The sequence below is a fragment of the Drosophila suzukii genome, chromosome X (assembly GCF_043229965.1).
Source record: "Drosophila suzukii chromosome X, CBGP_Dsuzu_IsoJpt1.0, whole genome shotgun sequence".
Lineage (NCBI taxonomy): Eukaryota > Metazoa > Arthropoda > Insecta > Diptera > Drosophilidae > Drosophila > Drosophila suzukii.
In genome coordinates this window covers 4,745,828-4,772,348 of record NC_092084.1, presented here as the reverse complement: position 1 = coordinate 4,772,348, position 26,521 = coordinate 4,745,828, and the positions used below count along the sequence as shown (strand labels likewise).

General features: G+C 37.9%; 2 protein-coding genes and 1 long non-coding RNA gene across 16 annotated transcripts in view; 2 read left to right on the top strand and 1 right to left on the bottom strand.

Moving 5' to 3' along the window:
• Nucleotides 1–1,003: 1,003 nt before the first annotated feature.
• Uros1 (Uroporphyrinogen III synthase 1) lies at nt 1,004–2,734 on the top strand. Its single transcript, XM_017081238.4, has one exon. It carries the CDS (start codon nt 1,204–1,206, stop codon nt 2,035–2,037), a length of 834 nt encoding a protein of 277 aa, XP_016936727.1. The 5' UTR covers nt 1,004–1,203; the 3' UTR covers nt 2,038–2,734.
• Nucleotides 2,735–3,071: 337 nt separating this feature from the next.
• Nucleotides 3,072–26,521, top strand: part of Moe (moesin) — a 28,566-nt gene continuing 5,116 nt past the window's right edge. For 5 of the 14 annotated variants that reach the window (XM_017081702.4, XM_017081701.4, XM_036820846.3 and 2 more), the window contains exon 1: nt 25,313–25,396. In XM_017081702.4, the coding sequence (XP_016937191.1) occupies nt 25,328–25,396 (69 nt within the window). In that variant the 5' untranslated portion in view covers nt 25,313–25,327. Of the gene's footprint in view, nt 3,227–3,513; nt 3,533–7,786; nt 7,911–10,785; nt 11,048–23,088; nt 23,199–25,312; nt 25,397–26,521 lie in introns of those variants that run through there. The other 9 variants (XM_036820847.3, XM_065868044.2, XM_036820843.3 and 6 more) reach the window with 8 other exon arrangements.
• Nucleotides 12,982–14,217, bottom strand: LOC118878342 (uncharacterized). The gene is made up of 3 exons (XR_005014860.3): nt 13,641–14,217; nt 13,240–13,305; nt 12,982–13,166 (listed from the first exon to the last, which is right to left on the bottom strand). It is a non-coding gene; the product is annotated as an uncharacterized lncRNA (long non-coding RNA).

The following is a 26,521-nucleotide window of genomic DNA, read 5'->3' as shown; positions in this document are numbered from 1 at the left end:
GCTTCTGGCTCCATCCTCTCAAGTTTCACCCATTGCCTCATAGCGTCAGGTTTTTCGGTATCTATCGATTGTCTAAGAATTTAACCAGTCGTCACCAACCCATCAAGTGTTTCTATTGCAGCAAATTCAGGTTCTTCTTTCTCGGGCAAATATTTATTATCAAAAAATTCGTCTTTTAGAAGTCCATGAAATATTTGGTTTATGGCATGAAAAATGCACAGCTTTTAATATCAGTGTGTGACCATGAAAATAATGCTTTTGACTTTATATTGAGTCTTTTTATTTACTAACAATGATTTATTATATTCAAAATATAAATAATTAAATTATACGCTTTTTTTTTTTTGTTGGTTCTGGTTCTCTTGCCAACTTACTATTTCCGATTCGAATTTTATATATTTTTCTCATTCGGGATTTACGTCTTTCATAGTCGCATTCTTCAATTTAAGACGAAAAATCTTCTACAGAAAATGCGTAAGTAAGTGCGTGTGAGGGCCTTTGCCGGGCACGTAATGGATTCTATCTGCCAGCCTCTTGAAAAGCCATTGGCTTCGTGTCCCTGAAGGTCTCCGCGGGGTATCCACACTTCTCTTTTAACGTGGCCTAGTTGCAAAATATATGAAGACGTCGAAATGTCGGCAAACATCGTTTTTCTTTATTCTCATTCATACCGCGGAACCAGTAGATGATGGCACATAAGTTTGTATGGGACTTTTTACTCAGTTATCATGGGGATGTAGAAATGGATTGTGGAAATTTAACGAAGTTCAATTTAAAAAAAGAGGTGCCAACTCCATACGGTCTGCAAGTCCGATTGGCATCCCTTTATACTGCGGCAGACAGTTATCGGAGTTGTGTGAGACCATTTCTCCGATCGAAAGCCGATTAATCGACAGGTTCGTATCTCCGCTAACTTAGTACACCCTACAACCACTCGCATGTGACCGTTCACTCCGCTGTCGGAAATCTGGCAGCACTGACAGAGGAGGTCCGGCAGCTCTGGCGAAACAGCTGCTCGAAAGCAAGTAAATATCAGCTGATATCACTATTTATTTTCGGAAACAGAAACGAAACGAAGCGGTGGCGGCGCCTGTGGTGGGCGGGGCAAGGCAAGTAAGCGAGTTGAAAATAACCAAGTGGTGGCAGAGAATCCCGAACCGATCGCAGCCGGCAGAAGCAGCAGAAGCGACCTGCGAATGCACGATGACGAGTCGCCAGCGGACGGTGATAATCTTCAAATCGGAGTCGGAGAGCAGCGACCTGTACGCGGAGACGCTGGAGCGGCACGACTTCAATCCGGTGTTCGTGCCCACGCTGAGCTTCGGCTTCAAGAACCTGGAGCAGCTGCGCGCCAAGCTGCAGACGCCGGACAAGTATGCCGGCATCATCTTCACCTCGCCGCGCTGCGTGGAGGCGGTGGCCGAGGCGCTGAGCCTGGGCGAGCTGCCCGGCGGTTGGAAAATGTTGCATAACTACGCCGTCGGCGAGGTGACCCACAACCTGGCCCTGAGCACCCTGGACCAGCTGTTCACCCACGGCAAGCAGACGGGCAATGCCCGCGCCCTCGGCGAGTACATCGTGGACACCTTCGATGGCTCCCGGGCGCTGCCGCTGCTCCTGCCGTGCGGCAATCTGGCCACCGACACGCTGCTCTCTAAGCTGGCCGAGAACGGCTTCTCCGTGGACGCCTGCGAGGTCTACGAGACGCGCTGCCATCCCGACTTGGGTGCCAACGTGGAGCGGGCACTGGAGGTCTACGGGGAGTCCATGGAGTTCCTGGCCTTCTTCTCGCCGTCGGGCGTCAATTGCGCCCAGCAGTACTTTGGCAGCAAGCAGATGTCGATGGACAAGTGGAAGCTGGTGGCCATCGGGCCGAGCACCCGGCGAGCCCTCGAATCGCAGGGCCTGAAGGTCTACTGCACTGCGGAGCGGCCCACCGTGGAGCATCTGGTCAAGGTGCTGCTCAACCCGCAGGACAGCCGGGAGAGACTGCTGAAGGAGCGCGAGCGGATCGCCGCCCTCGAGAATAACAATTAAGATGTCTAATCCTAAGGTTCGTTGGCCCGCAGATTGGTTAAAGCACGAGGGTTAAATCCTCTATCATTTCTACCCATCATTTGTTAACCCACATACTGGATTTGTTGCTTCATCGTTGATGGTCGAAGATATTGGAACCCTAAGCTGCTCAGATCTTAGTTTTTATGTGTATAACTCCACAATGGAGATCTCAAGGCCCCAGAATTATAGTTCTCTTGGCATAGTTACGATTGTGTCCCAAGATTTCTACACCTTAAAGATAAATTCATTGCTAAATTCTAATCAAACCGTTAGCTTCACCGTCTTATAATTCATTTTCCCTATCTTAATACTTATAAGATGATCCTAGTGGAACCCACGATTAAAAATTACAGGATAAGTAATACCCACGTCCCCCGAATGAAACGAAAAAAGACTACAACTCTTGGTTTTTTTCGGTTGACCTCCGAGCGAGTACAAAATTAGCGGGCATCAAATGCCGACGTCTTTATTTTCTGTTTACCATTGGATTAAGCTGAATAAATTGTTTCTTTTCTAAATTTAGTTGGTCGTCTTTGTGGGTCATATAGGAGGTGGCGGAAAACTTAAGTAGATTTAAGCGATTATCGAGTTTGTTTTCTCTCGCTTTGAGTACATTTTTTGTTGGTTTTGAACTGCCTCTATTTATGTATATGGCTCAAATATATTATGAAATGTATATCATCATGCTTTTAATTATTTCTATTCTGCCCACTTTGCTAATTATGTTTTCTAAAACATAACAGAGGTTTTCTATGTTGTAAACTGAGTATCAAAAATTGTTTCATCTTTTATTGGTTCTGCATCTTAGAACGAAACCTGTAGTTTCCGAAACCCCATAATATACGTTAGCTATTCAAGAATTTGGCGCCAGTTTTTAAATGATATCTATAAATTCATATATCGATATAATAAGATATCGATACTCGACCCAAGAATGTATCGATATTCAGAGACTTGCAAAAGTCACGGGACAAATATTTATTTTTACGAAAAATATCGATAATTGATACTCTGATACCTTTTTACATCCCTAACTTGAACCTTTTGTTTATCGTTTTGGCTCTTTTTTTTGCGTTTATTTGATTTTTCCTTTCGTTTGCGAAGCAACAAGAAAACAAAGAAGCAGAAAATCAGGAGAAAACACGCGGCAATTGGAAAACAGCGAAATGTAAGTGGAAAGCGAAATAAAAGTACGAGATTCCAAGGCACAAGAAAAAAGCGCAACAAGCGCACACATACACACGACGCAGGTACGCGGCTCTTTCACACACACACACACGCATACTTTCACACACCGGCAAAAGTTGAGCGTTGGACAAAAAAACGGCTTTTATTGTCCGCATATTTTTTTATTCGTGTTTCGTTTAGCCTAACGACGAGCACTCAATTTCTTTCCGTGGGTGTGCAAAATAAATAAAATAACTCATTTCCTTTGCCGGCAAGCAAAAACAAGAAGTGCGCTGCATGTGTGTGTGTAAGTTTTGCGTATTTAACGGTCTTTTATTTTACTTCTTGTACTCTAAATAATAAGAAAGAAATGTGAAACAAACGAAGAAAGAGTGTGAAGCGAAGGCGGAAATACCGGTATGTGTGCGAAAGAGAGGGAGGCAGAGATAGTGTGAGTCATTAACCGGCATTAAAAAAGCTTAAAAAACACTGTAAATTAAATGGCAATACAATAAAGTCAGTCACAAACATTACAAATAAGTAAGGAGAGACCATCTTCCCCCTCGCTCGTATGCACGGCAAAAGCTTCTTAAAAAGTCAGTTAAAAGTAATTCGGCGTTAGAGCGAGATAGCGCCAGAATTTTGAAGTGAATTTTTTAATTTTGGTGGGCAGCTGCTCAAAAATCAGTGTGTGTGTGTGTGTGTGTCTTCAAAGCGTGTGAAAATTGCAGCCGCCACTCCAACCACCGTTTTTCCCAAAGTTTTTCACCTTCTTTGTCTCGGCTTCCCCATCCCTTTCGCACACTTAGCCCATTAGCATGAAGTCGCATTTTCCAGTTAGAATATCCAGATTAACCGGCGATCGGAGATGGCAAAGACAAAAATAGCTAGACACTAGCCAGAATATTTGACAAAAATAAGTTAAAAGTTATCTATTTTAGAAATGATTTTTGTTAACTTGAAGGAAATTTAAAGATAATAATTAAAAGTATAGATTAATTCCGAATTTGTTGAAATGAAAAGTTTGCAATCAACGCCTATCATCTTAGGATATTTAATCCCGTACGCTGTTTAGGAACAAGCTACATTTTAAACTAAATTGTTGTATACTGAAATACTATCGCTATAAAGTAGTTTGGCTCCAATTCTTTACTTACAAAACCGAAAATTGTACATATTTTTCGAAACTAGTTTGGATAATTATAATAATTTTCATTAAAAATTAACCGAAGCATTCCATCATAAAGTGTTAGAAAAGTAGCTATGTTAGGAAAACTACTTAAATATTACTTCCTTGAATATTGTCCAAAAATTAATCCATCACTACTCTGATATCATGGCTAACTTAGGATCCCAACCTCATCACTAACGAAGCTGTTTGGTGGCCCGTTTTTAATACGGGTTCGAAGAGCTGTTAGAATTTCCCGCTCTTCCACTTCCCTCGTATATTATTATTTATTATTATTGAACCGGAGCATTTTCAGGCGGTTTTTCAGCCTGTTGCTGTGTGCTTTCTTTCTTTTGTGATTTGTCATGCATTGCCAGGGTCCCACTGTGAGTCAGACGATCTGCACAGAGAAAAAGGTTGCAGAATCTGCAAGATCTTTAAGCTGCACATTATAATACACTGCAAACTTGAAAAAATATGTTACGTTTTCAAACAAAACACGAAAATATGTTAAATGAAAAGTGTGATCTTTTCAAAACTGTTCCCAAATGATCATTTTTTTCGAGTTCCCCTCTTTATCGGCATCTTCCTCTTTTCTCACATTCCCCGGCCAATTTGTAACGGCTTTGTGTGGCACTGAGAAAGCGACGAAGTTGTCAGCTTCTTCATTTCTCAAATGAATGCTGTTCAATAAGCCGAAACAAGTTGCTGGGGATCGATCGAGTCCAACGAACAGGCATAGAAATTTGCATGCCAAACTTGATAGGACTACCGAGTACCCTGTAAACTCTGCTCTAACAGTTTCAGTTCCACTTTGGTGTCCTTTATATTGTTTATATTTGGAATTTTGAACCAATGTAAAGCGCTTTTAAAATTCAGATTAAAAGGTAAGGCTGAAGTCCTTAGTTGGTAGCGCTCTATTCATAAGTTAGCTCATAGTTTTAAGCTTTAAGTCAGCCTCATATAAAGAAGTAAAATTATCCAAGAAACATTTTCAAGAGCTCCTCGATCATATTTATTTTTGACATATAGGGGTTTTTCTATATACCCCTGATACCCATTTATCGCATCTGGCATAACTAGGCTAACGACTGTCTCACTCGCACCCACACACTGCCGTTGGCAGCGGATGCTGTCCGCCTTTTTTTTTATTTACACTTCTCTCTTTCTGGCACTCGGATTTGTTGCTTGGCCGGCCATTCATTATTTGATTTATAGTTTGGAAAATGGTCAACTCTTTCTCCATTAGCTCAATTAGCACATTTGGATTTGACTGGAAACGTATTTTTTTACGTTTGAATATTTTGCGATGCCTCACAAAATCATATAAATAAAACTAATACAAAAAAATGTGAAATACGAAAATAAAACCGGTTTTTAGCACCAGTGTTGCCATTTTGGTTAGCATCTTCTCCTCCTTTGCCAACCTCCTTTCTTGATCGCTCTGGCAGGTAAAAAAGCACCCAAGCTTTGAATCTAAAGATGATAGCGTGAGGATCTTTAAGATCAACAAATTAATCACAGAATGAATCATGCAGTTAGAAGAGGAATGACAGACTGTTTTAATTGCCTAATGATTTACTTAAACTGATTACTTCAACTGAGCTGTTTAAAATGTTTATATTGGCCATCAGTTTAACAGGGACAATAAATATTGACTTGAAATAACTGATATTTTGTAATAAACTGTTCTTAAATTCTACTCAAAAATTTTATTGGCTTAGAACCGATTCGGGATCGTTTTTTAACCGATTCCGTTATCATTGGCAGCCAACATTTACGTTTTACTGATTCATAACCGATTCAGCTACGAAACTAAGCAGTTCTCAAATTTGCAATTCGAGATCTTCTTGATATAGTCGACTGACTTTTCCATCCCTAAACGCACCCACAATTGTCTGCCTGGGGACGTTTTTTGGGGATTGGGAATGGCTTTTGGCCGTGTTTCGGGCCATGGATTTTGACATTGAATACACAAAATTTGCAACGAACACAAAGGCGAAATGCGCGCGAGACACCGAAAGCGCCTGACGTCATGGTTGCGTCCCAAGCGTTCGTTATATTTGTATTTATTTATTCACAAAAACGGAACAGAATGCTATCGAGGTACAGCGATCGCCAAGTGTTGTAGATAAGGTCGGAAATGTCAGACGAAGGATGATATAGTGGTGGACAACGGAAGATCTACCAAATAAAATCACAGTTAATATGTTAAAATACATAAAAAAGATCCTGATCGGTTACTAGTGATTAAAATAAGTAAGCTAAATAACTAACTTAAATTAACAGGATTTTTATGTGGGAATACAAGATACTTTTAATATTGACAGTGGCATCGCCTCGAAATGTAATATAATAGTTTTGAGGACGTAACATTTGGATTGTATTATTTTTCTTTGCGAGGCATTACTGTATCTAAAGACATTAGCTTATTTTTGCAATTTTCTTGTAATTTTTTTTAGCTGTCTGCGAACTTGAAATTTTGCGATAAAAGGAAAGGAACTCCCCGTCTCTTTTTTTCACTCTCTTTCTATCCCTTTCTTTAATGCTCTCTCTGGAAATTCTCTCTTGTGTTTGCTCAGGCGTCGGCGTTTCATTTTTCGTACTTTATTTACTTTCCTCTCTGATTTTTGTTTTTTGGGTGCAACAAGTGTGCGGAGCTTTGTTGTTGTACCGTTTTTTATGTTAATTAACCAAAACGAGTTGTTGTTTGTGTGTTTGTTATGGTTGACTAGTTAAGCGCGTAGAGAGCAAGAGCGGTGGAGAAAGAGAAAAGGAGAGAGAGGGCAGATCATTACGTAATGGGGAAAACGTTGCTTTCAAATTTTCCAGTGTTGCCACCTGATCAGATTAACACTTGTTACGCTCCGCGATCTTGAATGGCGACCCTCTTTAACCCTCCCCTGGCCAACGAGTTTTCGCTGCTTATTGTGAATTGTGCATTTTAATAATCATTTTTATAAAATTGCCACTTGACTTCAATGTGACATTAATAAAGAGTGTGGCCATTTAAAGGACCTTTAAATTTACAACCGAAGAAAACGTTTTATAACCGATTCACAACCGCTTCATAACCGATGTGACATACCTATCTTAATTTATATTTTAGCCTTTCTTATTTTTGATCGACCTTTTAGCAGTCGTAACTTTTTGGCCAATGATAATTGGCAACACTGGTTGTTAAGCCGCGTGACTTGTTTTTTTTTTTTGACCGCACATAAAATTAAAATTTTTGTTGTTTGTTTACCGATCATCTTTGCATTCTCTCTCGCTCTCTTTTATTTCTCACCGATTGCATTTCGTTTTGCCTCGTTTTATTTGGCTTTGGCCTTACTCATTTTGTTTCGGACTTTTGCTACGTGCACTTCGCAGCAACGCTAAAAAAGAGAGAAAAGAGTGGGAGGGAGAGAAAGAGTGACCGAAAGAGTGTTGAAACAACACAGAGAGAGTCCCAGTCCCAAGAGAACAGACTTCTCTGAAAACCATTATTTTTTTTTAATAAATCATTATTTTCCAAGTGAGTAACTTTAACCCGCCCTTCACCCAATTTTCCAAAAGCAGCGACGCGAGAGAAATTCATCAATGCAATGAGTCAGAAGGGAGTGCTGAGAGATAAATCTAGAGATAAAGATAAAGGGGGAGAATTGAGAAGCAGAGCAGATATTTAGTGGGTCACTTCAAGTAGGAGTTCCAGAACTCGATCTCGGGATCCTTAAGAGGTTTAGGCTTAATTTTTGGGATAGCGGCTTAAGTCGGATAATTTTAAAGATGTCTTTAAAAAAAACTCTGAACCTATGAGAATTTATAAATTTTTATAGCTTTGCAGTCCCATCAAACGAGTACTCGTTTTCCAATTCCAATCTATAAAATCATTCGTTTGCCAGTTTTTTTTTGTAGAAGTTTGCTTTAGCTGCCTTTTTGGCAATAGAGAGTATCTGTTAGTTGAGAAACTCCAGTTTGAGTTCTGGCTAATTGTGCTTTTACTGCCGGCGACCTCCAGACCCCGCCCCATTCTCCTCCACCCCCTCCCCTCGCACTCCATTTAACCATTTTCGTATCTTATCTTTCTCTTTTTCACTTGCACAACACTTTGCGTGGGCTTTTACTTTTCTTCTTCTCGTCGCTGCTGCTTTTTTGTGTGTTGTTTAAGTGCTTTTGAAAGTGAAAGAGCGCTCGAAAAATGGAAATAACAAATTAAAAAACCCTCAAGGAGTTGACTCTTTTGTTAAAACTGGTAGACTGAGAAAAGATTCTGGGATGTTCACAGCCATTTCGCATTGTTGATCAGTTAACGAATTTAGGCGTGTTTTATTCAAATTCTGAGCAGTTTGTTATTTCACTTTTCGGATGAGTTTAAACAGATAAAGATACGGAGTTCTTTAGCCCCTAAATAAGATTTGTCATGCATATGATGTAATTCCTCCTGCAATTTTATTCGTATAAGTTAAAACCATTTATTTTTATTACATTTCTAATATAAATTTTTTAAAAAATATATTTATTGAACATTTTAGCAAATTGAAAATGTTTACTTTATATCACTTATTCTACTTTCAATCAGTATTGATAAGGTTATTCTCGATTACCCCATTTCAAAACCCTGTACTATACGTCTCGATTAAAGTGCATTTAATTTCGCTGAACATTTCTTTTGAATCATTTATGGACGTAGGTTAAGTTTCCTTTTTTTTTTTTTGCTTACGCGCCAACTAGAGTGATAACAGATATTTATGTTTGTACAGTTTTTTTTTTGTTTCTTTTTTTTTTTATCAATTTTAAAGTTGATAAACTATTTTTTTTGTGTCAAGCATGCTTCGCGTTTCGGGGACTACGTAATGTTCTAATTTTGGTTCTGAGAGCATTGCTGATATCCCAAAAATGGAGATGATAGAATGGATAGCTTTTTTAGTAAAGGTTGCTGGTAATTAGGGTGGTCTGCGTGAACAAATGTTGGTTGGTGATTATCGTCAATAGTAAATAAATTGGTTGTTTTTAATATTGGTATCTGGGTTATGTACATATTAAAAAAACTGTTCTTTTATAAATTTATAATATGATCGTTGGAAATAATTTCCAGCTTCTTTTTGTACTAAAAAAAAAATTGCCTTCCTTTATATCATTTCGTTACCAATATGGTGCTTATAAATAATACTTACCGCCCATCGTCAGGGTTCACTGTACTTGGCTAAGCCCTCGAGTTCGTTATTGGCGATATGCTCATATCACACTATTCTGTACGTTCGTACGTACATATGTTGTGGCATGTCGGTTTGCGAGTACCGGAATGTTGGACCCAAGGTCTTGACTGTCTGATATCGGTTACACCATGGTTCTCGGGAACACGATCCACTGGCTCTGACTTGATGTTTGCCAACTTCTTAGCACTGTTTATAGTTCTATTTTCATTTCTATTGCGTGGGATCGGCTTACTGTATCTTGGAAGCAGTGTTTATCAGGCGGGTCACAGTCGTAGATTGCAACAATAAATAGCTATTCCGCAAAACAATGCAACCATTATTCTTTTAACAACAACCTACCTGTAGCTAACTGACCTGAATTGATCATACGAGTTGAAAGTACTCCCAGAGGCGCTTTATTGGACTTATTGGTGTTTTTTTTGTGCTTTTATTGATATTTGGTCTACGGAGATAAGTATTGCTTTCTATCCTAACAATTCAGTCAGTATTAATAATATTTTTTTTGATTGCGTAGTTTATAATTGTTTTGAAATGTTTCCAAGTTTATAATGTTCTGCAGAATATTGCTTTTAGATAAAATATTTTCGATTTATTCTCTCATATATATATAGATATATTCGTTTTTCAGGAAGTTCCTGTTCGTCCTTTAGGGTGTTACTTCTTTTGTAGGGTATCCAACAGTCGGCCAAAGCGGTCTCCTCTTCGTTGTTGCTGGGCTATTATAAAATTTTGCTCAACTTGCTTACGCAGGCAGAGGCGGAAAAAGAGCGAGAGCGAGTAAGCTCCAAACTTGCTCCAAGGCACTGTGGGGCCAACATCCATTTTGTTGGTCAAAACCCATTTTAAGTTCTGCTATTGACCGATTTGTAGGGGCTCTAAGGACAAATTTGGCTATATCATATGCGCAAATTGTGACCCCTGTCGTTACAAAAGGATATATATTTACGCATATAATTTATCGTATCGACATTGAATAATGTTAAACAGATATTGAAAAATGCAAATGCACTTCATCTGAAATCGATAAAAGTCAAAGAATAATTTATCAGTGAATGTGATGTACTGGTTCACAAAACTGAGTGACTTATTTATTTTAACCAACAAGTGTGGTCGTTGGCCCCATTGTGCAGGGCAGCGACGCCGGCGTCGGCAGCGACGCAGCAGCTAAGCGCGGCTGCAAAAAAATTGAGACAGTCGCGACGGCGCGCTCGTTTCAAGCAGACGTTTTTCCCTCTCTCAGCAGTTATAGTCTACCGTTGTGTGCGTTGTGCCGCTGTTGTTAATGTTGTTGGTTATGTTCTTGTTGTTGTTGTTGTGATACGATACACTCTCCTTGTCGCTCCCGCAATTTTTGACGTTTTTTTTCGTGTGTTCTTTAGTGTTGGTCCAACGAGAAGAAGAAGAAGAAGAAGCAGAAGAAGAATCGTATAGCAAGAAGAAGCAAAAACAAACTGCGGTTGGTATTCAACATTCAAACACATTTTCATAAGTCTAAAACTAAAGTTAAGCGCACCTGTATTGAGTGAGTGTGTCTGTGTTTGGCCAGTGTGTGTTACCTACCTGTGTGAGTGTCGGTGTGCGTGTGTGTGCCAGTGTGAGTGACCAGAGGTGGACAGTCAACGGCTTTTCTAAATTGACATACTTTCTAAAAGGCAGCAACAAAAGCGCAGAGGAGCAGCAAAATCTCTGACCAGCAGAAAAAGCGTCAGCAAGTACAGTGATCCCTCGAAAATGTCGAAGCAGAGACCCTGGAATAAACGCACAGACAAATAAATTATATAAGAAGTGGAGCGAATTCTTCGGCATTATTGTTTTATCCTTAGAAACTGGTTTAACCATATCGAAGTCCATATCTATGGAACGATTTAATTTTGATGATTTAAATATATATTTTATATAATTAAAGATACATTACATGAGCGAGTGATGTTTACTCCATTGATTTTATAAACTCGAGCTAGCAGGGTTGCCAAAAGGAGAGGGCTCACTGTAATGCCACACACTCTGCAGCAGGTTAACACCTCCTCATTCCCCCTGCCCCTTTTGCACCCTGCTCATAAACAAGTTGAAAGACCGGTGGACAGTGTAAATGACCAAAACCCAGACCAAAACCGAAACTAACTGCTATTTGCGATGGCGATGGCGAAAAGTCGGAAAAGTCGACAGGAAAAAGATCCAACCGCCTTTATATGGACTGTCGCGAAATGCAATCGATGTCAAATTAGTGGAAAAATGGAAGTCGATCGGGGAACAACTTCCTCTTGCATAAGGTTTTACCAAGAAATCGATGGGGATGCCAAAATAATTGGCGATTATTCGAATCGATTATGATGGTTTCGGAATAACAAACAAATGCTTTCGTTGCCTCAACGAAATAGTTTAAAAGGCATTCAACTTGGGAGGGATTAAGATCTTTGAAATCAATACAAACAAAATGATAGTTATGTTTTATCATATTTACAAATTTATATCTATGGTCTCTCATTTCTTAAAGATATCATTTAAATAGCCAAGAGTTCTTGGTTTAATATAATGCCTTTGAAACAGAAAATTATGTTGTATCATATGTGTAAATTAATATCACTAGTTTCTCATTCCTTAAAGATACAATATAAAATAGTTTCGAGCTCTTGGTTTAATATAAAGATATCCAAGTAAAACAAATGCAGGTTAAACTGTTGATTTAAGCCCATCCAAATCGTAATTATTATGGGTCGGGTTTCTGTGGCGCCGGAAGGGGGGCGGATAAGGGGGGACGGACGCCCATGGCATGCGATCGCTGAGCTGCGCCGCTGCCAACTTGCGCGCGTGTCTCAATGCATTTAAATTCGCTTTTTAATTTCTCAAATGATAGAGTAGTGCATATTAACGTACATTTTCAGCATTTTATTAAGCCATTTTTTGTGGAGTTTGCTTTTGCTTTTCTCTGCAATGTCTGTGTGTGTTTGTGTATATAAATTAAATGTTTTATCAGGTGCATAAGCTTACTTTTATCTACACCTGACGCTGACCGCGTGCTTAAAAAGTGAGATACAGTCATCGCTGGGTTGTTGAAATTTTCAAATAATTTTTAATGGCATTTTAGAGGCCAATTTGTATGAATTTTAATTTTAAAAATTAATTGTATCAGTTCTAATAAAGAAAATCATGTTTATGAAAGGAAAACCATAGTAGAATGAACCCATTAGACAATTTCTAAGGGAAGCAGGTATCTTTAGTGCCTAATTACATTGTGAATAGTTGACTCCAAAGTCAAAACTCGTTTAGTAAATCCACCTGAAATCCAAAGGCCACCTGTTGAGTGATCACGGTATATTTGAGTTCGAGTTGGAGGAAAAGCTGTTTGTTGTCTAGCTGGCTTTTATGTGGGGGGGGGGGGGGGGGGGGGGGGTGAGGCGGTGGAGGAGGAGGTGCGGAGATCATTGGCCATCCATCGTTGGCCGCATTGCTAAAATTCCGCAGCTTTCTTTTGTTGTGTCTCTCAGCCTCCAAAAGTTGTTAATTTTGTGGCCGCACCCAAGTAAAAACTAACTGAATGGCAGAATTCTCTACGCTCAACTGTGAAGGTCAGTTAACTGAGTAGTAGAAGTTGAGAGAAGAGTTCTAAAAACAATTTGATGACGCTTCATTGATTTTCAATAACTTTACCTCATTTGCATTATTCGCCCGAAAAAACAATTCCTGTTTGTATTTGTCATTAGCACGAATTCCATGCTGAAAATGTCAAAAAGTTGGGGGGAACGAAATTAGCCATAAATAAAAGAACAGGTTGATCACGCTTTACAAGGGGTGTCGGAAGTAGATTTACTGTATACCTTACAATATTTTCAGAATTTTAAATAAATAGGTTTTGTGGATACTTTTAAAAAATATCTAACAAAAAAAGAAGTGGAAGATCTCTAGGCAATTTATTAAAATTCAAATGCAGACATTTTATGCAATGTAGTCAATGTCTATCCTTAAGATACTTTTCTTATGAAATGGATTTCAGCACACGGGGTAATCTCAGCTTCCTAACCCTTTTCTGCCTTTATCTGGAAAGTACTTACGCACATCCTTCAGATACTCTTTTAAAATAAGATAGTTTTTGCTCATAGGGTAATCTCGGCTTCTTAACCCTTTACCGCCTTGTTTTCATGATGTTATTTTCGCTGTTCACAAAATGCACACTACACATCCGAGAAACTGAAAGACAAGCTTAGGCAGCATCTGCTTCTTTTGCTTTTCATGCCTCGTCGTCTTTTGTTTTTTATTATGTCTTTTTTTCTGTTTTTCGAATACTTCAATTACATGTGCCCCTGTGTGCGAGGGTTTTTGTCTGGTTGTTGAGTTGTATGTATGAGCACGTTTCCACGTACGACGAAGGTTTGGAGGCGTGGCAGGGGGGCGGGGGAGGGGATATATACAGGGGTATACCTGAAAGATCGCCAGACATATTGCACTCGAGCTTCAAAGCTTCAAGTTAAATGACGACGTCGGCTGAGGCAGCGACGCTTTCGTGTTGCGTCAAAGTTCAAGGTGTAAAATATTTTTCTTTTTTTAATACGATAAATTTCTCATGGTGTGCACTGAGAAAATCGCAATCTTATACAACACTACCAGTATTTGGTATGTAACTTTGGCAAATATATTTCAAGTGTTAGACTTACTTAATGATATTATACTTTGGCTTTCTTTTAAATAAAAACCACCTATTGATGGTGTTTTATTATTAACCCTTTTACGCATTTATTAAATTTCTCAAATATCTGTTATTTTTTATATATAATATTACCACCATATGATTTTTGCTTGATAAATCTGGAGTCATTTGTAATATCAGCCCTTCAGACATTCGTTAAACTCCTTGAATATCTGGTATTTTCTCTCTGTGCACGTGCTTGAGTTAGCGACGATAATAACTTGATGTGCTGCCGCCTGCCTTTTTGAAATTGTTAAAACCTGAGCTCACCACCAAAAGCTCATATAGTAGTGAACCTCGTAATCGTCATCCTCATCGGCATTATCATTGACTGGCGCACAGTTAAAAATAGTGAATTGTTAATTGAAGAAATGACTAATTGTGCAATTGATTGTTTGCTTTGCTCTCTGATTTGTTGTTGTTATTGCCACCACACTCGTTTTCAATCTACCAAGGCAAAAGTGCGGTTGTGGGACTGCGTCAAATTAAATTTAACGCCGATTGAAATTTCTATGACTCAGGTATCAGGTGGTGTCAAGATTTTACCAAGAAACGCAGCCTATTAAGGGAAAATTAAAAGGTGAAACGAGGTGTGGGTAAAAAATAAAATGCAAATAAGTGAGAAGTAAAAATAAATGAATCTCGTATGGCAAATGTATATATTTTTTGGGCACTGAAAATAATTGAGAATAAAGAAATGAATGTGAAATATATAAAACAAGATTTTGACCTCTTTGCGGAAACGTGAATGGAGACGAGTCCGAGAGATGCTAAATAAAAATGCTTGGATTTGTTTTTAATTTGCGAGGCATTGATAATTTAATTGTTGTTAATGTGGCACTTTTTGTGCCTTTCCATAATTCTAATGTTAGACACATTAAAAACGGCTAGTTGAATTTCTCCAATGAATGCGAAAAGTAAAACATTTTAAAAAATATATAATTTTTTTAATTTCATATTACGAGATATAAATGAAAATTAAAACATATTGTCTGCTCTTAGATGGTGGTCAAAGATGAGGAATAACAAATATCAAAATGTACTATTTTGTAGTATAGGATGATTATCCAACAACGGATGTGCGGCAATTAATCAACACTTCCGCAGCTTAGCTCTTTACAACACTGCTGCACACCTGCATTGTCACCTGAGTTTTTTCTTAGAGAGTGTGTGTGTGTGTTTACCTTGTCATTGAGCTATCTTCCGTCTCTTTCGCACTCCCCTCGGTGTATTGTTTTTGTTTTTTTTATCGAAATGTAATCATCTCCAGCGGCGACTTGGAAAACAAAAAGTAGAAAAATTTAGTTGCCATGGCTGTTTGTTTTACTTTTTAATGTTGTTTTAATGGCAGCTGTGTGTGTGATGCTGAGTGCGACTGTTTGCCTGTGTGCACATTTTCATTAACGCTTATTTGTTAATGGCCTGTGAGTTGTTGGTTTTTTTCTCCTCCGTGCTTTGCTGACTGCATATAAATCAATCGGGAAAAATATTGGTCAATGGGGAATTTGGGGACTATAAATTATAACCACTTTTATATATTTCTGGCAGTTCAGAGATTGATGTAAAGTTGGAATTTGTTAGGAGAACAGAAAACAGAAATGTAGTGTTGAAAAACACTCAAAAACGCCGTATTATTGAAATAAGTCGCTAAAAAACACATTTGCTGCCAATGTGAGTCATTTGAAAATCAAAATAAAAAACAATCTTTGCTTAGGACTTACTGTTTTATGAACTTGATTCACTAATCCAGTCTATATTAATTTGGCTGACTAAGAGTTTAGAAATTCCTATGCATTTATCAACAGTTTTTTCTTAGATATTTTGTTTTTTTTATCTCATTGTCGGCAAACTAATAAAGTCAAGACAACAATTGAAGTTGGGGCTGCACATTAACGTATGCATAACCTCAAAACCCAATGTCACGCATATTATTTACTCCTCAGCCTTTAGTGGCTGTCTCCATCTCTACAGCTCTATAGCTCTATAGCTCTGTGCCTGTATACCGCTATCGCTATTGTTAGCAATATTTGCACGAGTGTGTTTGAGAGTCGAAATAAACAGAAATAAACTGAAATGAAATGGAATGAAATTAGCTAACAAGCCAAGCCGAGGCTGTCGTTGTCTAACCTAACCGTCCGTCAGTCATAAATAAGTTGCAAATAATATGCGGACGACGGACATAAAAATAACTAATGGCAGATGGAGCCATCCACCTGTCTGTCCCCCTCTATCAGTAGGTTGCATCATAAAGCATGCCTCGTCGCACAGTGCATGCAAATTGTCAGCGTTTCATAACACACTATCTATATGGCGAAAAAAAAATAAAACCGAACAAAATTTAACGAGAAAAGAAACCCCTCTGTCCATTTATTTGACAATTGCCGAACGTTTTGTCTTTCAAATAATTGTGGAACTGCAAACGAAAGCATTAGCCATGGCAAACAGCCGTAAATAACCCAGGGCAAGAAGTGGGCGCAGTTTTGGCCTAATAAAAAAGTACGAGTGACGGGGCGGATGAGTAACGTGTTTACATACTCCAGCGGTGACTGTACCTGATTTCAGATACATGTTCATACATGCTCAAGTACGTGTGTACCCCCATCGAAGAATCTCTAAAAATAGTTGCCTGGTAACTAGTTTTTATTTTTTCTAACATTATCTGGGGTTTGTTTATTTTCTGACTGCTAGTTTGGGAATTTAGCGATGAATAATACCCCATTTAAAACTTGCGGAATGTCAAGTGCTCAGTGTTATTGGTTTTGTTACCCGATAATTGTGGTATTCTCAAATTTGTTCTGGCTAATTCACATTTGCTACTGTTGGGTAATTTGTTTATTTTTAGAAACTATTTTGGTTTTACGTCCCACATTAAATGTTCTTATAAGGTTAAATAATATGCCCGTATAAATACTAATTTAACACATTCTTTATTGCTCCAATAAATCTAACACGTCTTTTAAAGTGTTACCATTCATTCATAGTGAAACACTGTTATTGGAGAGACATAGTGTTGGTAAACGTTTCTATAATACTAGAGTTGTAAAGATCTGTCTAAACTAAAACAGTTATATTTTGCAAATTTAAAACATTTGTGATTTGTAAAAATGCAGTGTTGGGAAACGGTGATAAAAGGCTTTCGACCTAGTATTCAAGGATCCACGAATACTTAATGTGAGCTCATTTATGGTATCTCTGCAAACACCCGAAAAATAATTCAGTATTGGGAAATCCTTTCGATTGTGGGCATGTGCCAAACAATCTATTATTTATCAATTTCGATTCGATGGGGTTGATATATTGCTGATGATGTCTTGTCAACATGCGACCCAATTGCCTGTGTCTGACGCCCTGAATGTTGGCATTCAATTTTCTATTTGCTGATTTTTCAGGGTGATCATTTTGTTGCTATTTTTTGTGTGCTAATGACAAGATATCCCCCAACTTTTATCATGAGTTGGTTCCGTTTTTGGTCTCCATTTGCCAATTTCTAATTGCTCTTCCCCCCTTAATTTACCCCCATTGTTTTTGTCTACCTATTTTCCTGTTCGGTGAGGCAAATAAAATATTTTTGGGCCAATTGCCCTGCGACTGTGTGTGTTTTGTGTGTGAATGTGAAGTTAGATAAGATATGCACATGATTTTATTGTAAACGTTGTTGGGTCACCATGTGTCGTTGTTGTTACCTCGGGCGGAAGTGACTGCAACAACATTAACTTGATTTTATTACCATTTTTACCAATTTATTCTACGTGTTGTAAAACACACGACAAAGAGCACAAATCGTGCACTTCGATTTGATTGCCTTGGCAGAAGCCGAAAGTCATTAACCAATTTCTTTCGATCCGACACAACTCACGTACTTTGTATCTGTGCACTAAAGGAAGGTAATAAAACCAAACAGTTGCGATCAGAGATTTAGGAATGCATATTGGTTTAAAACGATATTGTGATTTTTTTTTTAATGCTTGAAATATGAAATCAATGGCTAAAAATAGGAAGTAGAAATAATAGTTTGTAAACCCAATTATATTTTTTAACAAATTCTATTTTGTTTAAACAATGAAATTTTCCAACACCAGAACGTGCTTAATGTCCACTCGCAATATAATTGGTAAAGATTGTCGGCCAGTGCTGATAAGCTAGCTCCCAATGTCCCTTACGTAATTTGACCCAATTAAGATTACCGATTCAAATAACATGAAAATTTCAGGGTAACCCCGCTCACACCAGCACATTTCGATATATTATTGTGCTGTATGTGAAATTACTTCTCACAAAAACTTTCCATTGATTGACTGCCTCATCTGCCTGCTTCCCTAATTCCCCCACAAAAATCGGGGGCCAAATTTGTCAGCTAGATAAACCAACAAATGGCCAACAATGTATCTGTTTGCGTGTGTTTTGCATGCGGTACGTTGACAATTGACAAAAACAATTAACGGCAATCTATCGATTGTGGGCGGGGGTTGTATGGTTGCATAACGGAGCTTCGCCCCAAGGAGTAGCAAAAACACATCATCCAGTAGATGATAGTCATTGAGCCGTATCATTGCCTCGAACTTCTCGAGTTGTTAACTTTATAAATCGACTTATGTCTTTCAAAACTCGAGTTTTGCAGTAAAAAGAGTTAAACTTTGAAAATATTCAAAGTACGTAAAAATGTCAGTGTTGGTAAACCGATTTTGAAGCACTCTGGTCACTCTTTCATTTATAATCCCCAATAAAAAACTATAGCAAATAAATCCCCGACACAAAAGAACTAATTGTGCTTGTGAGTTGGCAGTTTCAAAAAACAATAAAAAAACTAAAAAGCAGACATGACGGAAAGGCATGGACAGTGGGCCTCGTGGGCACGGACAGTGGGACAAATCCGGGGGAAACGTGTGTGAGAGAATCACTAATGTATTTGCGTGCCGAGTTAATTGTGGCATCGCTGATGTTTTCATTTCCCCTTCGTGAGGTGTCTCATTTTCCGCCCCCCCTCCCCATCATTTCCCCCCTGCGGACTTCCATGTGTGCCTTTATTGTTGTTCCGCCGCTGTCATATATTTTCTTTACGTGCGCGATTTTGTTTGCTCTTTGCTATCTAGAACATTTAAGCCTAATTTGCTTCATTAAATCGTCACATTTGTTAGTATGTCTTCTGTCTTTTTTTGTTGTTATTTAATTTTTCAAATTTTTGTTTTGTTTTTCCCTGGAAGCAAAATGAACGTTCTAGTTTTGGTCAGAAGGGTATATTAGTTTTTAGAGAGTCCCATAAACTGTGATTGCTAATCAGAAATTGTTTGGGGAGATTTTAGGGTATTGGCTAACCAACTTAGATTAATACAATAAAAATAAAGTACGAAAGGTTGTAAGTAATTTCATATCTTGTCAAATGTAAAGTATTGTAAAAATATATTTCTTTTATTTTATTTAATTGCGAGGTATCTGCTATTCCACACGTTAAAATGTTTTTCTTTTGTTTTTTAAAAAAAAGAAAAACTGCCGCCAACTTGATTAATATCTTTGTTCTCTGGTCTATTTGTTCGCTGTAGCTGTTTTAGCCCTTAATGAACAGCTGTGAGGACCTGGATAAATGCTACAAAAAACAAAAAGCCAAGCTAAATTCTAATGATATTAAGATTGCCTGCTGCTTTCGGTTTGTTTTTACTCGCTTTGTTTTGCCGCCCGGTTCCATTCATAAAATACATCCCATATAGTTTACTTGGTCAGTTTGCTTTGGCCGATCGCTTGATTGCCTTCGGTTGCGCATTTTAATTATTGGGGAGGAAAAATCAACTCGCCATGAAAACAAAAGAGAAAAAACCCTAAAAATGAAGACAAATAATTGTTGAAATTAAAAGTGGACGGGCCAGACATAATTTTATTTAAAGCTCATTATTATGAGGGTTTTAGGAGGAACGTGAAGAAAAGTAAAAGCGATGAGTTGCGGGCGGAGTGGGGTTTAACTTCTCATTTTTCCTCTTTTGACTCCATTTAATTTGATGGATTTTAAAATGCGTTGCGCATGCGCAATAACAGTTTTTCCCCCTCATTAAGTGTGTTTTCGTGTGTTTTTCGTGCGGTGTTCCGCTGGTCAAACAATAAACGTGATTTTTGCCGTCTCTACTTTGACTCATTAATGTAGTTAATGGATATTAAACATAAACAAGACAAAGCTCTCCAGGGGGAATCTCTGGCTCGATCTCGCGGCTGGTGTCTCCAAAAAGCGAAACTGAAGTTATGTAAACGCGAACGTTTGTTTTTCAACTGAATGAATTGAATGATTGTGGGAATAGGGGAAGAATAGTGACAGCAAGTCCATTAATTAGCAAAATTATAATAATTACAAAACGCAGGAGCTGTGGAATAGAAAAATATAAATTCATTTTTAAATATTTAATAAATTTAATTTGTATCCTTTATAAAGTCAAACCATTGTACTGCTATAAGGAACATAGAGAATGCTTCATTAAAACTTCAATTAATACTACCCCAGGTCAAAAGTGGCCACATAAAAGCATACATATGGCAACTAATTGAGGCGTTTGATAGTTTTCCTCTCTGTGTGTGGCTGTTACACCGGCATTCGGATTAAAGTTTTAAATGTTTTTCTGTATAAATTACAGATAAATTTGCCAAATCATTTCCGCCACAGCGGCAAACGATCAAAGGTAGTATGTAGTTTGTAGTTTGTGTATCTATGCTGATGTGAACAAGCAAGAGTGCTGAAAAAAATCTAAATTAAATAAAATAAAATCACAATCAGAGGAAGTGACGCTTTCATTCATGAAAGCAAAAAAAAGAATGTCTGAAAGCCCTGAAAAGAAAAGAAGCAGGATGCACTTAATTACCGATTTCGGTTCACTTGGCGACACGATTGCGCTGAATTCGGATATCAGGCCAAAGGAATTCGAGGCCGTTGATTAGCAGAGAACTAAAAAAAGAAGAAAAAACCGACCCATTGACAAAAAACCAAACAGAACCATGAGCTCATTCCACTTTTTTCGAGGAGCCCTCTTCAAGTTCACGCAGTGGCGATAATAAATGTGGCATGATGTCATAACTTGTGCAAACCGAACCACATCAACTCGAATATTATTTTGAAAACCAAAGGGGAAAGCGGGATCCCCAGGGATCGACCCTATGATACCCTAGGAAACTACTAACGACCATCTGGGGATCTGAATTCGAGGGCAGAACAATGGAGCAACTGTGCCAAAATAAGAACTGGCAGAATGAAATTCGGGTTTCCTTTTTAATCGTATTAAATCGTACTAACGATCAGATATTATACGATTATAAAAATTGCATAGTATTTTCAAATAAGTATAGATTAACTTTGTAGCCTAACTTTGAAAATTACATTTATCGAAGGTCTAATGTTTAATTTTTTTTTTAGGGGTTTCCCTTATTGAAACCACTTTGGATACCGAAATGTACAGCAAACCCAAACAATCCCCATATAGAGTGTGGAATAACAAATACATTTTGCAGCCAATGATTATTTATTTGCATTTCCCTAGAAATATCGAGCGTCAGAGCAAAGATACGCGGAAAAGGCAAAGTCAAAGTCGAAAAGCGAACCCAAAGGCAAAACTATTTCGATTCCATTGACGTCATGGCTTGTCACGTGAACTGCTGAACTGCTGAACCCGCTGCCCCCTGACCCCTCCTCGGGTGCCACGGTACCAGTTCAAAAGTCAATTGTGTCAAATTTAATTGGATATTCATATTTGGGGTGGCCGACAGCCTTCCATGCTCTTAAAATAGAATTTTTGCCGTTTGTTAATGTTAATATCAAGTGCACACCAAATAGGGGAAGCAAACACTTTTAAAAACCAAATTATGGCTCACAAATTTGTGAAGAGCAAACTTTAAAACTTGGACGGACCTTAAGTGTTTAGTGTTGCACAACGAAGATAGAGTAAATTATTAAATGTAAACACACACTTATTTTTAAAGGCAAAGATCGTTTAGCCGATACTTGTGACTCCTTATTTCATAACAAGGTTTTGTAGTTCAGTTTCCGTTAATTACACCTGTTATTTAGTAAGATCTGTTGTAGAAAACACCGTAATCGGTGTACCTTATATGAAAAATGATATCCACACTAGTTTATTGGCTGGAAAACAATAATACATTACCTGTTGCCTTTTTATTCTGGTGATTCAGCCTTGCTCATCCATAAACACAACCATTACCGTTTGGCCATTAGGAAGTTGTCCAGCTGGGATACATTATATCTATTAATTGGGTAACTAACGCTGCATAAATATGGAAATGTCTTTGATTTAACGACTTTGATGTGTATCTGTATCTTTTTGTTTGCGGTTTTAGTAGTCTGCTGCAGTTTGCTGTCAGAGTGCCAGGTGAAATCATAAATACTTATAAATCTATACCAGATATAACCACATGGTCAAGCTGTGATATATTTTCTATTTTGTTTCTATTATATATGTTCGGGATTTATACTGAGAGTGCCAATTTTGCAAGAAATTGTATTCAGTCACGTCGTGATCTTTCGATTTGCTACTAAAACAACGCATGCATAACTTATTTTAAAGTTTATAAAGTGTACAATAGGACATGACACTTTCATACTTTTCTGATTCGTCAGAGGGCCAAGTTTTTATCTTAAATTGTTATGCCATTGTTCATCGACTTATCACCCATTTATCTTTAAGAACTGAGTAATATGTTTTATATAAAAACCCTATTTTTATTTGGTCGAGCTTTAGTTCGTTTTGGAATTTCCATAATAGAACTAACTATTTTCGTTTATGAATTTATTAAATACATTTATTAATAAAATAATTGTACTTATTTTTCAGATTGCAGCACAAAAACAACGAAGAGTTTTGACGAAAAATTCCCAAGGAAGAAAACATTTCGTTTCGATCGATAAGAAAAGACAGGAAGCTTCAAAATGTCTCCAAAAGCGGTGAGTAAAGCTCTTTAATGATTTGGGAATTATAGTAAAAGAGTTATTAGTTTATTGTTTTCCCTAACACATGGTGTTCTTAACATGACAAGTCAGCATTTTAACCAACCCAAAATATTCCATTAAAATGGTAACCATATATTGTTGGGTTCTCAGAAAGAAACTGATAAAGCTCAGACGGCAAGGGAAATACTATAGTCTCTCCACTAGAATATGACAAGAGAGACGATAGTAAATCATCAAAGTTTAGTTATTAAATCATAGTCACTACTACGAACACGTCGTAAGCTATCAGTTATCAGAAATTGTATCCTTATCGACAGCACTTGAACCACAATTGTCGTCAATCGCAGAGAGGGATCCCATCTTCTGATAGAATATTTTCCGGGGGGATGGCCAGCCGAAAGACGAAGACGTCATATTTGCTCAATTGTTGACGTTGGTTATTCTATTATTTCCTTGGACATTTGCCAAACATTTTCATCGTATACATAGAGCAGAGCCAGGGAAATTAGATTAAAAGTCGACGTCATTGATATGGCAGAAAGTTGACCGTGCCATTTCTGTTTCCCCCCGCATTTTGGCAATTTCTTTTGCCATGTTGTGATTTCTTTTTGGCAGCTCGAAAAGTTCTTATCACAAAAAGTTCTTATACCGGTGGCTTTATTGTTAATGGATGGATGGTTAGGTTTTCAACATTACAATCACGTGTGTGAGTGATTCTATAATGAATGTTGCATGATTGGCGTGTGATTTTTTGTACTCCTAGTTGCAATGTGTGAAACCGAACTTTAAGAAGTCGTTTCCCTTTGGTATTAATTTCTCTCTCAGTCGGTGCAAATCGTGCTTGAATGGTTTCTCCATAACTTTCCCTTTTCGCTATAGTTTTCCCCCAATAGGCATAGGTATGGATGTTTGCTGGTGTGTTTGCATAGCTTGATATCTGGGGGGGAGGGGTTAATTGCTCTTGGAGGCCCGGAGCGGCTCCAATAAAATAGAACTGACAGGCAACGCGCCGTATGATTGACGCTGATTTGTTTGCCCACCTTGGGGTTTGGCCACAGCGCTGGTCAGAACGATTGAACCACTGTCAAATAAAATGTTGGATTTAAAAATCGTATGTCTAAGCTATTCACCAAGCTAAAAATAATGTAACTGCAATTTATTACAATTATAAATTAAATTTTAACAAGGTTAAAAACTTTTAGGATTTTTTAAAGTAACTTTTATACCTTTTTCGATTTATATAAATGATAAATATATAAATCTCAGCACTTCCTAACTCTTATTATTATAAAGATCAAATATCTTTGTGGTATATTTATAATATATCTATAACAATGCATAAAGGAAAAGATATTTTGAATGATAATTAATCTATTGAATAATATTAAAATTTAAATAGATAAAACTTAGCACTTCTTAATTCCTTTTATCATATAGAGAATGTCTATATCTTTGTAATATATTGATCTATCCTAATCTATATAAGTATAGAGAATATTATAGATATAATATATATTTTTGGTCCACTAGGAAGTGCATTTTTGGTGTATGGCCTATTATCTTGACCTCCATTGCATTTGCATACTCCCCTACCGTCGTTCCACAGACCCAGTTGACCTCTATGGTCAGTAGTCTGCCTGTCAAGAGTGTCGGCTTTTTGGTATGGTCGCTGCTGTCCAATTTTAGATGCATAATTAACATGCAATTTATATTAACTTGACAACGAATGACTCGGACAAATGTGTGAATCCCCCTTCCCCGTTTTCGGAGGGCAGAAATTAAGTTCACGTTTGTTGTGGTGTACGTATTCCCTCCGCTTTTCTTTTGCGTTCTGCCGACGCTTTTCTTTTCCCAGTGTTTTTCTAGCATTCATTTTCCTTCTGCTTTCCTCTTTTGGGGGCTTAAAAACGTGCCGTGACTTTTCCATTTTCCTCAGTTGCCGCTGGACAACAGAATCGCATTGAACGCGTCGTGCTTGGCTCGCTGAATTTCCGCTTTGTCGCCGTGTCTTCAGTGCTTTCCCGTGGAGTTTTCTTGGGCGAAAGACTTTTCCCAGCCGGAGATTAGCATAGAAAAGCGTAATAATTCAAAGGCTACTGCGCAACCCCTTTTCGGTGCCCAAAATGGTCGTCGTCTCCGACAGCCGCGTCCGTTTGCCGCGCTACGGCGGAGTCAGCGTGAAGCGGAAAACGGTACGGAAAACTCGAAACACCTTTAGTAATTTCCCGCTTTTCCCCCCTGGAAATCCCTCATTTTTTGTAGGTGCTGCTGTGTGCACTTTTGTGGTTTCAAGTCGAAATCATTTTTGAAAAAACTGGTTATGCCTCAACTTCCGTTACTGTGTTTGTGTAAAGTTAGGTGGAAGTATCTTTCTTGTTTTGGCGGCCAGGGGAAACAGAAACCGCGGTTGCATTAACCCAAAAACGTTAATTGGATTGAAATGAAAAACGTTTTCAATTTCCTAGCATTGTGTCACGTTTGACTTGCATTCAGCAGCAGCAGAAAGCGAAAACAAAACAATGAGCTCAAACTGAAAACTGAAAGCCAAAACCAAATAAAGTGATGAAATTTGCGTGTCAGGGAACTTCAAATTTAAGTTTGCTGCATAGTTTTTTCCCATGACCTGGAGAATGGCACAAAAAACATAATACAACCGGATTTTCACCAGCCAAAACAAAGATAAATATATAACATTTCAAAGTTACCATCTTATAAATAAACTCCATAGAATAATGTGAATACTCGCATTAGTTTTCTGAACTTCTTAAGAAATCCTTAAAGGTTTTTTGAATAAAATAAATTTTTAAAATGTTTTTTCCTACCTTTTTTTGAAAGGTTTATTCAAATGATTAAAACTGTTAGTGATCTAAACTATAAACAAAGTACAATAAATACAATGTTAATTATACGAAAAACTAAAAAATGTGTATTGTATTCGATCTTTCTGGTTTTTCAAATAATTAAAATTTTGCTAAGAATGCTTTTTACGACTTCACATTTTTTTTGTTAATGTTTGAATATTTTTTTAATAAAATCAATAAATTTTACTTCAAGTGCCTGGTTACATTTGCTGATAATTTTAATTTTGTGCCCTATGGATCGTTTTTTTTACAGCATATTTGGGTTGCATTGTCTGGGGTGCATATTAACCCCTACTTTGATCTGTGATCGCATTTACTTTGACCCCAATTCGGCGATTGCGTAACGAGCGACTGCAGTCAGTACAGTTGACATCTCACGCGCCCTCCTCATGTGCGAAGTGGGTGGAATTTCCCTCGATTTTCCACCTCTTTGTGGCAGAGGCAGCTGGAAATTGG